The sequence below is a fragment of the Acomys minous genome, assembly GCF_964271855.1.
Source record: "Acomys minous genome assembly, chromosome: 12".
Taxonomy (NCBI): domain Eukaryota; kingdom Metazoa; phylum Chordata; class Mammalia; order Rodentia; family Muridae; genus Acomys; species Acomys minous.
This window is the reverse complement of record NC_140493.1, coordinates 67,932,576-67,947,786: the sequence shown is the minus strand read 5'-3', so window position 1 is coordinate 67,947,786 and position 15,211 is coordinate 67,932,576. Positions and strand designations below refer to the sequence as shown.

Genomic DNA, 15,211 nt, shown 5'->3' with positions numbered 1-15,211 from the left:
AACCTTTCTAACAGGACATTCTACTAATTTTGGCTTGGGCGTTGAGAAGTATAGGAATGGTCCTGCTCAGATCAGATTCAGCAAACACTCTGCTGCCCTGCGCGTGCTGGGAAGCGACCTTTTCCCAGGCTTCTGTTCTCCACACAACTCTACCAGAATGTATCTCCTGGAGCCCTGAGCTCCAAATCATTGTCTTTCCAGGAGACAGGAAATAACAGGCTCTGCCACATGGCTGGTAGACGGTAGGAGACACTAGCACCTGCAGAGCCACGGGCCCTAGTCTTAGGGAAGTACCATAGCTCTTCCTCCCACATCGCTATTTTTCTACTTAAAGAAATGACATGCAGCCCTGGTTAGACTTCCATTAAGGAAATCACTGACTGTCATTTTTTTCACCCTGCATAAACAATGGGTTACTAAGACCCTGATCGTCCCACTCGTACACTGGCGGTCTGCCGGAGGGCCATTACGCCAGGCAGCCAGGCAGGCTGGGGACAGCTGGTGTTTGAAGACAGGTTAGATGTAAGGCATAGAGTACGGTTTGGAGAAGCATTACTTCCTTGAGTACCTGGAGCTCTGGAGCCTGGCCAGAAAGGTGAACTGGCCACAGCCTCTCAGGGAGGTAGCACACGCTTCCCTGAGAATGCGACAGGCCAAGCTGCGTGTGGTGGTCAAAGCTGAGCTGCCCTCATCCGGTCCCAGGGACGCCTGCAGACAACTTCCCCTAACCTGGCTCTGCCCAGTGAGTCACCACACAACTGCTTCCTGTTCCCCACATGCCCCCATGGAGTCTCAGGAGATTAGACAAAGCTGCAGCCTCTTCTTTTGGGGTACCGGTGGGTTTGGCAGCTGAGGAGAGTAATACCTGGGTCCCAAGATTAGTTCAGCACCAATAAAAAGAAGGGCAGCTCAAGAAGACCTTAGGAGTCAGGCTTTCTGCGATGGGTGTCTGTGTTTCCGGCCCTTTCTGAGTGGCGCTGTGTGTGTTTAGCATTTGCCCTCCCAACTTTTCCAGATTTTACCCGTCAGATTCCTGGCAGCTGTGCACGGCGCCTGTGCCGGCCGTCACGTCCCATTCTGATCTCTGGGTCGCACGGTGAGAGAAGGACACAGGATGCGCAGGGAGTAAAGAAGTGATGCTGATGGGGGAGGCTGCCAAGTCCCCACTCACAGCCGTGGGGCTCTGGGAGAAGGGGAAGCAGCTCTGTGCAGTGCAGAGGCCAGCAGTGAGATTTATTTTTGTTTGTACGAATAAAAAGCTGCAGAAGCCTCTGGTGGGAGTGAGGGGGGGGGGGTGCAACTGGAATGCTAAGATTCAGACAGCTCAGCCCTGGCCTGGAGTCAAGAGTGCTGACCCGGAAGGAGAGTTCCACGGGAGCCCTCCGACTGTAGCTCAGCCTGGGCCACACTGGTTTTTAGACAGTGCACTGGGAAAGTGTAGATGTTCCAAGGTGTGTGTGTGTGTGTGTGTGTTGGTGGCAAACAGGAGGACAGTCAAGATCATCCTTGGCAAGACATCTCAAAAAACAAAAACAAAAACAAACAAGCAAGCGCAGAAAAGACTTAAACAAAAATAAAAATAAAAAGTGAGACTGGTAGCAATAAGGACCATGTTGACATGAAGTGTGCAAAAGAAAAATAACTTAAAATTTGGGAAAGTGCTGAGTGCCCAACTATCTCTGAGCAACAGGAGCTTTCTAGAGCAAACTGACTGTTGAGAAAGAGACACAGCATGGGACAGCTAAAGCAGAGGATGGGGTGCGTCTTTAGGTCTCTGGAAAGGTTCCTTCACAAGTTCAGTTACAACAGGGCGTGGTGGTGAACACCTTTCACCCCAGTACTGCGGATGGGGCAAGGCCCCCCAAAAACAATCAAACAAACAAAAACACCCAAAAGACCAAGTTCAGTTCCTTCTACACAATGAGCATAATTTTATAATGCTAACTCACTGAAAATTGAGACACAAAATTATAGACAGACAAAAAAAGCAATGCATTTGGCTGAAATGGAAGGTGCACAATAGATTATAAAACAAGGCGTGGTGGCGCATGCTAATCCCAGCACTTGGAAAGCAGAGGCAGGTGAATTGCTGTGAGTTCGAGGCCAGCCTGGTTTACAAAGCAAGTCTAGGACAGCCAAGGCTACAAGGCTACACAGAAAAACCCTGTCTCAAAAAACCAAACCAAACCAAACCAAACCAAACAACAACAACAACAAAAAACAAACAAATAAGGCCAGACCAGGTAGAGGTGTTAAGTCTTCTTTCTGCTTAAAAAACCCATACACAGTGTGGCTGCTCCCTTCCATTCAAAGCTGATGGAATCTGGTAGGCTCTTTATGACTCAGGAGCCAGAGCAATGCCATTGCCACAAATAAGACTTCCATAGTTACCTTGCATGTCAGAGTACCTAACTTTGGGCCTGACACACATTAGTAACAACAATGACAATTCCTAATCTTCTTGAACAACTTTCTGTTACATTCTGTGCATCTGAGTGGCCATCAAAGACATCAGTAACTGGGAATAGGAAGAGGAGGCACAGGAGTATTTATTTCTTTTTAAGAACTTATTTTTAGGAGGCTGGAGAGATGGCTCAGCAGTTAAGAGCACTGACTGCTCTTCCAGAGGTCCTGAGTTCAATTCCCAGCAATCACATGGTGGCTCACAACCATCTATAATGAGATCTGATGCCCTCTTCTGGCCTACAGAGGTACAAGCAGGCAGAGCACTGTATATATAATAAATCTTTTTTTAAAAAATTATTTTTAGCTGTGTGGTGGTGGTGGCACACACCTTTAATCCCAGCACTCAGGAGGCAGAGGCAGGTGTGAGTTCGAGGTCAGCCTGGCCTACAAAGGGAGTCCAGGACAGCCAAGGATACACAGAGAAACCCTGTCTCAAAAACCAAACAAACAAAACAAAAACAAAAACAAACAAAAAACCCTTATTTTTGTTGCTTGTGATTATTTGTGTGTGTGCATGTATGTATGTGCACATGTGTGCATGTGCCTATGGGGGCCACAGGTATTGGATCCACTGGAGCTGGAGTTAAAGGTAGCTGTGAGGCTACGGTTGCTGGGATCTGAATTTGGATATTCTGGAAGAACAGTTAAATGCTCCTGAACTGCTGAGCCATCTGTCTGGTCCCAGGAGTATTTGTTTTTGTTTTGAGACTAACAGCACAGCAGCTGGGTAGAGATATGTCATGTAATCCCAACTACCTGGGAGACTGAATCAAGAAGACTACTTGATCCCATCTGTGAGTTCAAGGCCAGCCTGCACAGCAGAGCAAGACACACACACTCTCACACACACACACACTCTCTCTCTCTCTCTCTCTCTCTCTCATATGTGCACATGGGATATAAGTATGTGAGTTTATGGACACATGTGCCCAAGTATGAATATACAAAGGCCACACCAAAACATCCAGGTATCTTTCTCCATGGTTTTCCACTTTGTCTGGAGACAGGGTCTCTCTGGAGTGGAAACTTGGTGTTTCAGGAAGGCTGGCTAGCCAGCAGACTCCCAGGTCTACCTGATGTGTCCTTCCCCTCACGCTAGGATTACAGCGACACACAGCTATGTCTTGCTTTTTGCGTGGATGCTGAGTTTTCTCAGTGTGCATGTGGAGCAAGTGCTTTACCCAGTGGGTGAGCTCCTCTGCCCCATCTTGTCTTTCAAGAGAAAAAGATACTTCTGATTTTCATTATTTGCTAATTTTTTGTTTTTTGTTTTTTTCTTTTTTTGAGACAGGGTTTCTCTGTGTAACAGCACTGGCCATCCTAGACTTGCTTGGTAGACCAGGCTGACCTTGAACTTACAGCGATCCACCTGCCTCTACCTCCCGAGTGCTGGGATTAAAGGTCTGCACCACCATGCCTGGATATTTAATTTTTTTTTCCATACACGGTTTTTTTGTGTAGCCTTAGCTGTCCTGGAACACACTCTGTAGACCAGGCTGGCCTGGAATTCACAGAAATACACCTGCTTCTGCTTCCCAAGTGCTGGGATTCCAGGCGTGCTCCACCACTGCCACACGGCTTGGGTAGTATTCGTGCCCCCCCCCCCCCCCGCCCCGAGACAGGGTTTCTCTGTGTAACAGCTCTGGCTATCCTGGAACTCGCTGTGTAGACCAGGCTGGCCTTCAACTCCCTTGAACGGCCGGCTTTGGGTAGTACTCTGACTGTTGACTGATGTCTATTTTTGATAGAGCTTCACTATATTGCTCAGGTTTACCTCATCCTTCTGATCCTCTTGCCTTGGCTTCCTGAGAAGCAGAAATCACTCAGACGGCGTGGTGGCACACGCCTTCACTCCCAGCGCTTGGGGAGGCAGAGGCAGCTGGATCTCTGTGAGTTGAAGGCTAGCCTGGTCTACAAGGGGAGTCTAGGACAGCAAGGACTACAAGAGAAACCCTGTCTTGAAACAAAACAAAACAAAAAGACAAAAGTGGTAAGATAATCATTGGCAGAAACTAAAGGGAGCAGATAACACACTGGCTGTTGAGAAGTTCTTAGAACCCCTTTCTGGATGTCCAAAAGCACCCAGGGATGAGCTGGTGCTTCAGTCAGGTGTGGTACATGCTCATAACCCCAGCACCTGGGATGGGGAAGAATATATGAGGGTTAGCCCGGTGTGGTGGCGCACATCTTTAATTCCAGCACTTGGGAGGCAGAGACAGGCAGATTGCTCTGAGTTCGAGGCCAGCCTGGTCTACAAAGCGAGCCCAGGATAGCCAAGGCTACATGGAGAAACTCTGTCTGGAAAAACCAAAAAGAAAGAAAACCTAGGGGAGTTAAAACTTTTCATATGCACAAACTATTTGCCTGCATATATGGGCTGTATACCATGTGCATGTGTAGGGCCTTTGGAGGCCAAGCCAGAGCATCAAATCTCCTAGAACTGTAGTTATAAACAGTTGTTTATAACTGCCACGATGATGCTGGGAATGGAACTCAGGTCTTTTAGAAGCAGCCAGTGCTTTTAACCAATGAACAATTGCTCTAGGCACTGAATGTTAATAAATAACCCTTGTTCTGAAAAAGCCAAAGCCAGGTATGGTGGTGCACACCTTTAATCCCAGCACTCAAGAGGCAGAGGCAGGTGGATCTCTGTGAGTTTGAGGCCAGCCTGGTCTACAAAGAGAGTTCCAGGACAGCCAGGGCTACACAGAGAAACCCTGTCTCTGACCCCCTCCTCCACCCCCAAAAAAAGGAAAGAAAAAAAAAAAAGAAGTATGTACTCTCTCTTGCGGAGAATGAAGGGCTAAGTGTGACACTTCTGAGCCGACTACAAGCATCAATCTGAAGGTGCTTCAGCCGAAGGCTTGACTATTCTAGGACTCTGGGGAAGACAGAACTGTGTGGGAGCCAATGAGGTGGCAGAAGCTGGAGGCAGGGGCGCCATGGTGTACAGAGAAGCTGGGGCAGGCCTGGGCGGTCCTCAGCTCTGTGGACTGATAGGCTTCCCGCCAGGGGTGAACGTGCCCCTGGACTGGTAGTATACTGGCCCCCACACTGCCTCCGACAGCTAGGAGCCAGGGCTGAGTGTCTGTCTTCCGCTAGCTTCCTTCCATACAGGTGTGTGTGTGGGGGTGTTCTGTCCGTACCCCATTGTTGCACAATGCCCCCCCTCCTCCGGGCTGGGTGGCAGTGTGAATGGACTGTGACTATATTTAGAGCGAAACTCCTGGGGCTACCACAAAGGAGTGACTGCATCTTCAGGAGGGTGGGTGGGCGGGAAGGGGACAGGAGAGTGAAGCTATTTTCAGAACACATGTCATTGCTGGCTACCGAGCAAGATCATGGCCACAACGCAGAGGGAAACAATAGCTGTGGCCAGAGGAAGAGCCTGTTATGTTTCAGGTGGGATGTTTGCAACTGCTCAGGAAACCTGACCCCTCCCAGCAGCAGCACAAATCACAGGAGAGACTCAAGGAGTCTGGGGAAGAGAAGATTCACAGGGCCAGGACAGTATGAGGTGCCAACTGGCCAAGCCTGTGGCTGGAAGAGGATTTTCAATGACTGCTTGGCCTTGGCTGCCTGGTTAAGAATGAAACCCTTCTGATCAACTTCTCAGACAAACCATGTATCTTGCTAAGAACTCTGAGCACCCCCCCCCCCCCCAAGGATGGCAGCATAAATAAAAACACAGACAGAAAGCAGTGAGGTAGACAAGACCACTACAGTAGGAGGTACCAACTTAGGAAACAAGGCAAGGCCTGGACTAGGCCAGAGCGTGTGGTCGCAAAGCCCTGAGTGGGTGGACTTGGCAACCCCCCACCCCCACCCCCCCGCATGCAGGGGCCTGCCTGGGCTCTGCAGCTCTAGCTGCACAGGCCCCGAGAGCTCCCCACACCCCTTTTCTGACCTCTAGTCGGCCCCACTCACCAGCCTCTGTGCAGTGCCGGAAGCAGGGAGGGACCGGGCTGCAGAAGGAGGCCAGGCCTCACCTCCCCCATCGCCACAGATGAGCCCAAGGGTCTATGTGGGAGCAGGGAAGTGGAGGTGTGGCTACAGCCCCAGATCTCACTTGGACTTTATAGCCATCCTGGGGCGAAGGGGCTTTTGTTCAACCCCATCTTCATATCCCCTTCCCGAAACATGTGTGGTTCCTGTTTTGCTGCATCTGTAAAAGGCGCTGGGAGCTCAGGACCTGCCTTACACCTCTCGGTGAACACCCTGGAGACTGTTGGAGTTCAGAGCAGTGTAATTTACAGCCCATCTCTCCCATCTTAATTCACTAGATGCTCCTTTCTTCCTTATTGTATTAGTGTGACCCAGGTACCTGCCAACAATAATGGTCTCTCTAGCTTGGAGCCTCTCCCCTACTCCCAGGACAATTTATACCTTTTCCTTGGGATTTTCCCCCTTAAATTAAACAAAAAGAGGAAAAATAGAGAAGGTTAACACGGGTTTGAAGCACTGAGGCCCCGTGGTTCTGGGCAGGGAGCCAATGGCCTGAGGGCACACACATGTGTGTGCTCTCCCAGAAGGGCCTTCACCGGCCCTGTTTTACAGCTACCTCGGCACAGACTCCAGGGTTCACGCATATGGCCAGACAGATGTGTCTGGCTTACGTTCAAGGCTGGAAAATGAAGAATTATGGAAGTGAAGGGCCCCGGGCATTAAAGAGAAGGGGGAGGTAAAAGGGGGAATTTTTCCTCTGCTGAGAAATCCTCCTGTGGCTATGGGGCTGGAGGAAGGAGGCTGACAGGAGGCAGGGCCGCCAGCAGTGGTGCATGTGGGGCCTGTTCTTAAAGGGGCCACAGCAGCCTCCTCTAAACAGAGCTGTGAGACACAGTTAGTCAGTGGTCCTGGAAGTTAGGACTGCTTATTGCTTGCATGGCCAACCTGGACAGTGTACTCTGGCCAAAGATAGAGCTGCTATAGCACGTGTTCTCACAGCATCCGTCTCCCAGTTCAGGAGGGTCTCACCATGTAGCCCAACCTACATACTTCAGACTGCACAGCTCAACTCTGACCTTGAACTTGTAACTTCCTGCCTAAGCCTCTTGAGCGTCAATCCATGAAGCTGTATTACCCTGGCTTTCAAAAATAATTTCTTCTCTCTCCTCTCTCTTTCTTTTCTCTCTCTCTCTCTCTCTCTCTCTCTCTCTCTCTCTCTCTCTCTCTTTCTTCTCTCTCTCTCTCTCTTTCTTCTCTCTCTCTCTCCCTCCCTCCCTCTCTTGGAATTTACTATGCAGATCACGCTGGTCTCAAAACTTGAGATCACCTGCCTCTGCCTCCTGAGTGCTGGGACTAAAGGCATCTGCCAACTCGCTCAGTTAATACCTGATTCTTTTAAAAGAAAATAATAGCTTCTCAAAGGGCAGCGGTGACATACACCTTTAATTTGAGGCAGAGGCAGAGTTGGAGGTCAGCCTGTACTACAGGATGAGTTCCAGGAAAGCCAAGGCTACACAGAGAAACCCTGTCTCAAAACAAACAAACCTATAAGAATAGCGTTTACGAAGCTGGGCGGTGGTGGCGCACGCCTTTAATGCCAGCACTTGGGAGGCAGTGGCAGGTGGATTGCTGTGAGTTTGAGGCCATCCTGGTTTACAAAGTCAAAGCTACACAGAGAAACCCTGTCTCGAAAAACCAACCAACCAACCAAACAAAAAAAAAGCATTTACACTGTGCACTGCATGGTCAGCTCTAAGGCGCCCCCTGTGCATTCAGGTCATGAGAGTCAATGCTCAATACTCAATACCATTTGCTAGAGTAAGCTGAGAGCATGGTCCCTGACTCCTAGAAATTCATAGTAATGTTGTGTGAGGGGAGGCACACAAATAACTGTAATATGAGATATGATAGCAGTCCCACAAATGAGGTATAAATCAACACTGCAGGAAACCTAGAGCAGAGAGATAAATTCCTCCTGGGAAAGGTCTGGGGAGGCTTCACTGGGGAGATGGAGTTTCATTGGGGAATGCAGGGAAAATACAATTTCAACAGGTAACAGGAAGTGTGGGGCAAAAAACAAGCCCTCTGGATCGAGAGACAGACTCAACAAAGATCTAAAGGTAGGAAAGGGCAGAGTAGGTGTAGGGCAGTGAACAGAGAGGAATGCTGCCAGGCGTGGTGGCGCACGCCTTTAATCCCAGCACTCGGGAGGCAGAGGCAGGCTGATTGCTGTGAGTTCGAGGCCAGCCTGGTCTACAAGGCGAGTCCAGGACAGCCAAGGCTACACAGAGAAACCTTGTCTCAAAAAAACCAAACCAAAACAACAACAGAAAACTAAAAGAGAGAGAGAGAGAGAGAGAGAGAGAGAGAGAGAGAGAGAGAGAGAGAGGGAGAGGGGGGAGGGGGTGGGGGGGGGAGGGAGGGAGGGAGGTGAATGTCACCCGGACTGGTACTTTAGAACACACTGCAGCTCACCCTGAGGAGGTATAGCAACTGTGAGGTAGGTGCTGTGCTGAGTTCATTTTACAGACTCAGAAACAGGATCTGAAAAGTCAACCACTTTGCCTAGTGTCCACTTACTAGCTAATAATGGCTCACAGGGAGTGTTTTAATGGGAAACAAAGCAGGAAAAGCACACTGGGAGCAAACTGGAAGCCTAAAACGTCATTAGAAGGAATTAAATTTTAAGTCACTAGCCAAGCCAAGGCACTGATGATTTCTGATCAGGGGAATGGCTCTATGGGAGAAGAACTGTGAGTTCATAGTATGGCTGGAGCCTGGTGGCCAGACTGAGTATTACGTAAGTCCAAGAGGGGCCACTCACGGATTATAAAGCCAGTGCCACCCTCTGGAATTACACAGTGTAGAGCCAATGGTTGCTATTAGTTAGCCCCTCAGCTACAGCAGCAGTGGCAATGGGCCTAGAAGAGGAGGGGTAAATGAACACATAGGTTATGATAAGCAATTGGATGCCAAGGATAAAAGGCCACGCCAGAACTTCAGATGATATTCTGCTTGCTGCCATCAATGACGTCAACCAAAACTTTCTTTAAATACCAATTCAGCTTGCTAGACTAAAACACAGTAGAAAGGATGGTGGAGTGAAAAAAATGGTGATAGGCTGGAGAGATGGCTCAGTGATCAAGAGCACTGTTTGGGGCTGGAGAGATGGCTTAGCAGGTAAGAACAATGTCTGCTCTCTCAGAGGTCCTGAGTTCAATTCCCAGCAATCATCTATAATGTGATCTGATGCTCTTCTGGCCTGCAGGTGTCCATGCAGCTACAGCACTCATATACATAATAAATAAGGGCAAAGAAAGCCTGGGAATGTAGCTCTGAGTAGCAGGGAAGACAGCAGTGTGCTCACTGCATCAGTGGGAAGCTAGAGGAAAGAAGCTTAAGAATCCAAAGCCATATGCAACTATAACTGGACTAGGGTTTTTTTTTTTCTTTTGTTTTGTTTTTCAAGACAGGGTTCTCTGTGTAGCCTTGGCTGTCCTGGACTCACTTTGTAGACCAGGCTGGCCTCCAACTCACAGCAATCCGCCTGCCTCTGCCTCCCGAGTGCTGGGATTAAAGGTGTGCGCCACCATGCCCGGCTGTTTTTGTTTTTTTAAAAAGTGGGTTTCAGGCTGGAGAGATGGCTCAGTGGTTAAGAGCCCTGTCTGTTCTTCCAAAGGTCCTGAGTTCAATTCCCAGCAACCACATGGTGGCTCACAACCACCTATATTGAGATCTGGTGCCCTCTTCTGGTGTACAAGCTCACAATGCAAGCAGAATATTGTATAAATAATAAATAAATAAATCTTTTTTAAAAAAAATAGTGGGTTTCATGTAGCTCAGGCTGGCTTTGAACTTGCTTTGTAGCTGAGGATGGCTTTGAAACCCTACCTCCACATCACAACGGCTGGAATTACAGGCTGACACCTTCATGCACAGCAGGGCTAAGTTTGGTAACAATAGCTGGGCTGTGAGTTCGAGGCCAGCCTGTACTACAGAGTGAGTTCCAGGACAGTCAGAGCTGTTACACAGAGAAACCCTGTCTCAAAAAACCAAAAATAAAATAAAAATAAAATTTAAAAAGTTTGGTAATAATAGGCCCTAGGTGATTTCTGGCAGTAGTTTTTTTTTTTTTTAAAGATTTATTTATTTATTATTATGTATACAGAGCTCTGCCTACATGTATACCTGCAGTCCAGAGGAGGATATCAGATCACATTATAGATGGTTGTGAGCCACCATGTGGTTGCTGGGAATTGAACTCATGACCTCTGGAAGAGCAGTCAGTGCTCTTATCCGCTGAGCCATCTCACCAGCCCCGGCAGTAGTTTTTTTTTTTTAACAGACATGGAAGTAGTGACTTGACATGAAACTTTTTTGAAAGACTGATGGTGAGAAAGAAAATGGCAGAAAAAGAAGTGTGAGGATAATGCTGTTCTTTGGGCCACAACAAGGTCTACAGCCAGAGCCATGGGAGGGAAATCTGTGCAGCAGGCACACTGCAACAGGCAGGCATGTAGAGTGCTGTATACTATACCCTAGCAGCAGCAGGATATATGGCTATGTCCATACCAAAGACCAACGCCAGCTGTTACCGCTCCTCTCCTGGGACAGGGGGATGAGACTACTACCAGACAAAGGAAATGCCTGCAGACAGTAAAAGGGAGGCATTGTCACTCTGCTTTGCAGATGAAGAAACAGGCTCTTCAAAGTTAAATAATTAGTTCAGTGTTAATAAGGCTAGTAAGTGTCAGACTCTGAATTACATCAAGTTTGCTTGGCTTTCTGAACTAAACCATACACTCAAGAGGAGAACAGAATGGCAGGAGTAGCAACAGCTGCCTTTGGAGGCACTCTGGATGCAGAGGCAAGTGAACTCTGTGCACATAAGGCCATCCTGGTACACAGTGAGTTCCAGGCCAGCCAGAGCCACACAGGCCTTGTCTCCAAATGGAGAGAGGGAGGCGCTGGGGGCTGGGCAGGAGAAAGAGACGGATGGGAAAGAGAGAGGGAGAGGGAGATGAGCCGCACATCTGAAGAGAGACCTAAAGACACACGCCTAGAGAGACAGGGAGAGAGGCTCACTGCTTCTCCAAGTACAAAGTCCATAAAGGGAGTTGAACTTGCTTGGAGAATTAAGTATTTAGTACAAGGAGACAGATCTGGGAAGGCCAAGGAGAAAAACTTGCTGGAAACGAAGGCCTAGGCTTCCAGGAGGGCTGACGGCAAGGTCACCCCCGAATGTAGACTGGGCAGCTACTACCTGGGAGGATGTGTACAGCGCTCTGTCTAACAGGGGCTCTCCCAGTGCCCTGAGAATCCAGTTAAGCAGCCATGGCTCTGGCATCCCACAGGAAGGAGCGTCCTTCCTGAGTATCTACACATGGTGAAGAGCTGAGTTCCTTACATTGTAGGAAAGATGGCATGTGTGGTGTTGTCCGAGAAGACCCTCCCCTCCTCAGAGCTCACCATCTGAGTGGAGAGGTGGAGTTTAACAACAGGATGCTCGGCCACTCCCTGATCACATCATTTCTTGCCTTGTATGTATAGTAACACCCCCATGATAGCCATATTCCTCAGTGGAAGCAGTCTCCAGTGAGGTTTCACCTGGATCTTTTCCTGGCGACGCTGCTGCTCAGCTATCTTCCTTGCTAAAGCCAGCTTCTTGGCCCGAAGTTCCCTGATGTCATCCTCACCACCACTGCCTTCAGCCTCTGAATCTTCCTCAAAGTCTTCAATCACCACATCTTCTTCCTTGGGGTGAAGGCACAGACAGGGAGAAGGAGGAGACCATAAGCCATGGTCCGTGGCTGACCCACCCTCTGTCTATAGTCCCCACACCATGGGGGGATGGGGGTGGGTGGGGAGGCGCAGGGCAGCAGGCGGGGAGGTTACTCCTTGCCAAGGGTTCCCTGGAATATGTTGGCTGGAATTACTGTTCCCCTCAAACTGCACCCCGACATGTTAGAGCTTTTCTTACACACTTATACCTATGTCACTCACAACCACATACATGCTTGTGTTCACACTCCTTATTCTCCCTTGAACACACTCAACACAAACTTTGGACCTGTTTTCATTTTGAAATTACAAATGAGTCAAAAGGTAAACAACAGAGAAAGCTGAACTGTTCATTTTAAATCTAATTCGTGCTAATAATCTGATAGGAATCATTCTGGCCAACATCTGGGAGTTAAGCAAGGAAGCTCTCTTGCCCCAGACAGTATCAAGAGCAGATGCTGTAACTCTATAGACCTTGCTCTGATTTCTTTTTAAGACTACAGCCTGGTGGCGTGGGGGACTTCTGGGCCCCATTAAAAAATTCACATAACATGGCCTTGCTCTGCTGCCCTCCAAGGGCCTAGGCAGAGTGAGGAGGAGGTGGCTGGCTAGTTTAAGGAGCCTCCTTGCCAGGCTGATGGAGCCTTCCCCAGGGATGGCACTTCCTCACTTGCAGACTTAGTTCTCAACAGCCACTGCTCCCCGGGTGGTCCTAGCTCTATTCCTCACTCTCTCACTTTTGGCCTTGGTCAGGAGAGAACATACAGCTGCCCAAGGGGACGGGGCTAGTAGGGGAACATAGGGAGTGATTCAACAGGAGAAGGAAGATTCCTGTAATTCTAACAGGATGATAATGATGACTACACTGACAGCTACCAGCTACTCAGTGCTTTTTATGGCTTGTGTACCGGGCTATGTGTTTTTCATACATTAACTCTTTTAGTTCTCACAATGGCCTGTGCAATAGCTATTATCATCATCTGTGCTTTATAAATGAAGAAGTTTAGAGTAAAATGGCCTGTTCAGAGTCACAGAGGTGGCAGGAAGCAGAGCAGGGATTCAAATTCAAGCAAGACTGACTCCCATGCCTGCTCTTACCAATCACAACGCAGGACTGGGGTTCGGAATTGAGAGAGCAAGCTCAGAGACAGCCCTTAAAGGCTCAACTCTGTCAGGTCTGGGCCTATTCAGACAGACAGGGACTCCCTCGGTGAAGAGTAGTTTGTAAGTGTAGGTAAGGTGAGGAGGAGGAGGAGGAGGAGGACCTAAGGAAGATGGGCAGTTTGACATTATCCCTAAGAACCACAAATTGGCTGGGTGGTGGTGGCACACACTGTTAATCCCAGCACTTTGGAGGCCCAGCCAGGTGGATCTCTGAAAGTTTGAGTCCAGCCTGGTCTACAGAGTGAGATTCTAGACAGCCAGGGCTATGCAGAGAAACCCTGTCTTGAAAAACCAGAAAACCGAACCAAACCAAACAAAATACCCCAAAACCCAAACCAACAAAGACAACTCCCTCCAATCCAAAAAATGGTGAAAAGAACTACAATTGTCCTGCTACACCCCCAACCCCTACCCCCCCCCACACTTCTTCCAATTATTTGGGGAGATGGGAGCTAAGGTTAAATAAAATATGTAACAGTCCTGAGAGGTCTGAGGGCGTCCAGGGTGCTGTCCACAGGCACCATTTACTTATCAATATCTGGCCATGGGAAGGAAGAAGACTGCACATTCATTTCCTTGCTGACAAGGGTTAACCTGGACAAGAGCAAGTGCAATAAGATGCCTGCTGGCTCACGGAGGAAGAGTGTTCCTGCCTACTCTGACCAGGCAGAGATGGACAGTTAGCACTGGTTTGGAGTGAGTAGGTTTAAGGTCAAAGGAGGGTCAGAGAAGCTTGTCTGAGGTTTGTTCAGCTCTCATAGCAAACGAGGAAGTGCAAGGTTATGAAATTACACAGACCAGGGTAAGTAGGGTTTCCCAGGGACCACTAACATAAAGGAACCCAGGAGACTCGTGGGAAAAGGAACAAGTGGGCAGCCTGGTGTGGGTCACGAACCTTTGCCTGGTCTATAAGCCTCAGAAGGAGAGTACTGTGGCACAGCTAGAGCAGGCACCAGAGGCAGCCTGCTTCTTCCCGCGTGGGAGGAGAACCTCTTTGCCAAGCTAGGCTTGTGCTTCAAGCTCTACTGCGGGGAGACATTTCCTACAGCCGTGCCGGCGAGCTGGCTTTGGTCATCCTCCACTGCCTACATCAGCCTTCCAGCATGGGTGAGAAAAAGGACAAACGTACAGGCATCATGGACCTGTGTCTCCCGCACTGTTCTGCCTGCTAAAGTTTGGACACCTCAATGGCTCTGGCAGCTCCCTTCTCTCTTCCCATGCTGACAGCTCATTCTTTCCCATTATTCCTTGCCCAGGTCTCATCTGGAGAGTCTGGAATCGTGGGCTTAGCTACAGCCCTGGAACCACCTCTGTCCTGGAAGCTGAGCCCTGTGTCATCAGGCATGGGGTGGAGCTCTCCAGCTATCCTAATGAAGCCAGGCCAGGACTGCTTCTCTGAAGACTCTGTTCCAAAGGTGGCCACTCTATCACTGCCTGAATCCTAAACGACAGCTTCCAGCTGACATCTGGCTTCCTTGGCCTGTTGCTGATTTCATCCCTGTACCCCGCCCTGCTCCACCGGGCGCTTGAGACTGCTGCGGGCCAAATGACTGTGTTGGCCTATGGGTGACCTGGCCTTTGGCTACAATTGCTTCCGTCCCTTCTCTCTATCCCATGTTTCTTTCTACCTAAGACCCCTGTCTTTAATACTACGGGGTAAACAGAAGAAAAGAGCCAACCTTCAGGCAAAAGTGAGACGTGTGTACACACCAAGACAAGAGTTACCCACATCCAAACACAGAGCAAGGAGGCTGACAAGGGTGCTAAATGCACACATGCTCCATTTCCACCACACAGTCACATTTACTCTGAACCCACAGACCGAAGGAGAATGGGAAGCAATGCTCACTTAAAC

General features: G+C 49.1%; 1 protein-coding gene across 3 annotated transcripts in view; it reads right to left on the bottom strand.

Moving 5' to 3' along the window:
- SMG6 (SMG6 nonsense mediated mRNA decay factor) overlaps positions 1 to 15,211 on the bottom strand; it is a gene marked incomplete at its 5' end in the record, with an annotated part of 228,524 nt that overhangs the window by 9,664 nt on the left and 203,649 nt on the right. For all 3 annotated transcript variants that reach the window (XM_084802741.1, XM_084802742.1, XM_084802743.1), the window contains one exon: positions 12,019 to 12,165. In XM_084802741.1, the coding sequence (XP_084658867.1) occupies positions 12,019 to 12,165 (147 nt within the window). The remainder of the gene's footprint in view (positions 1 to 12,018; positions 12,166 to 15,211) is intronic.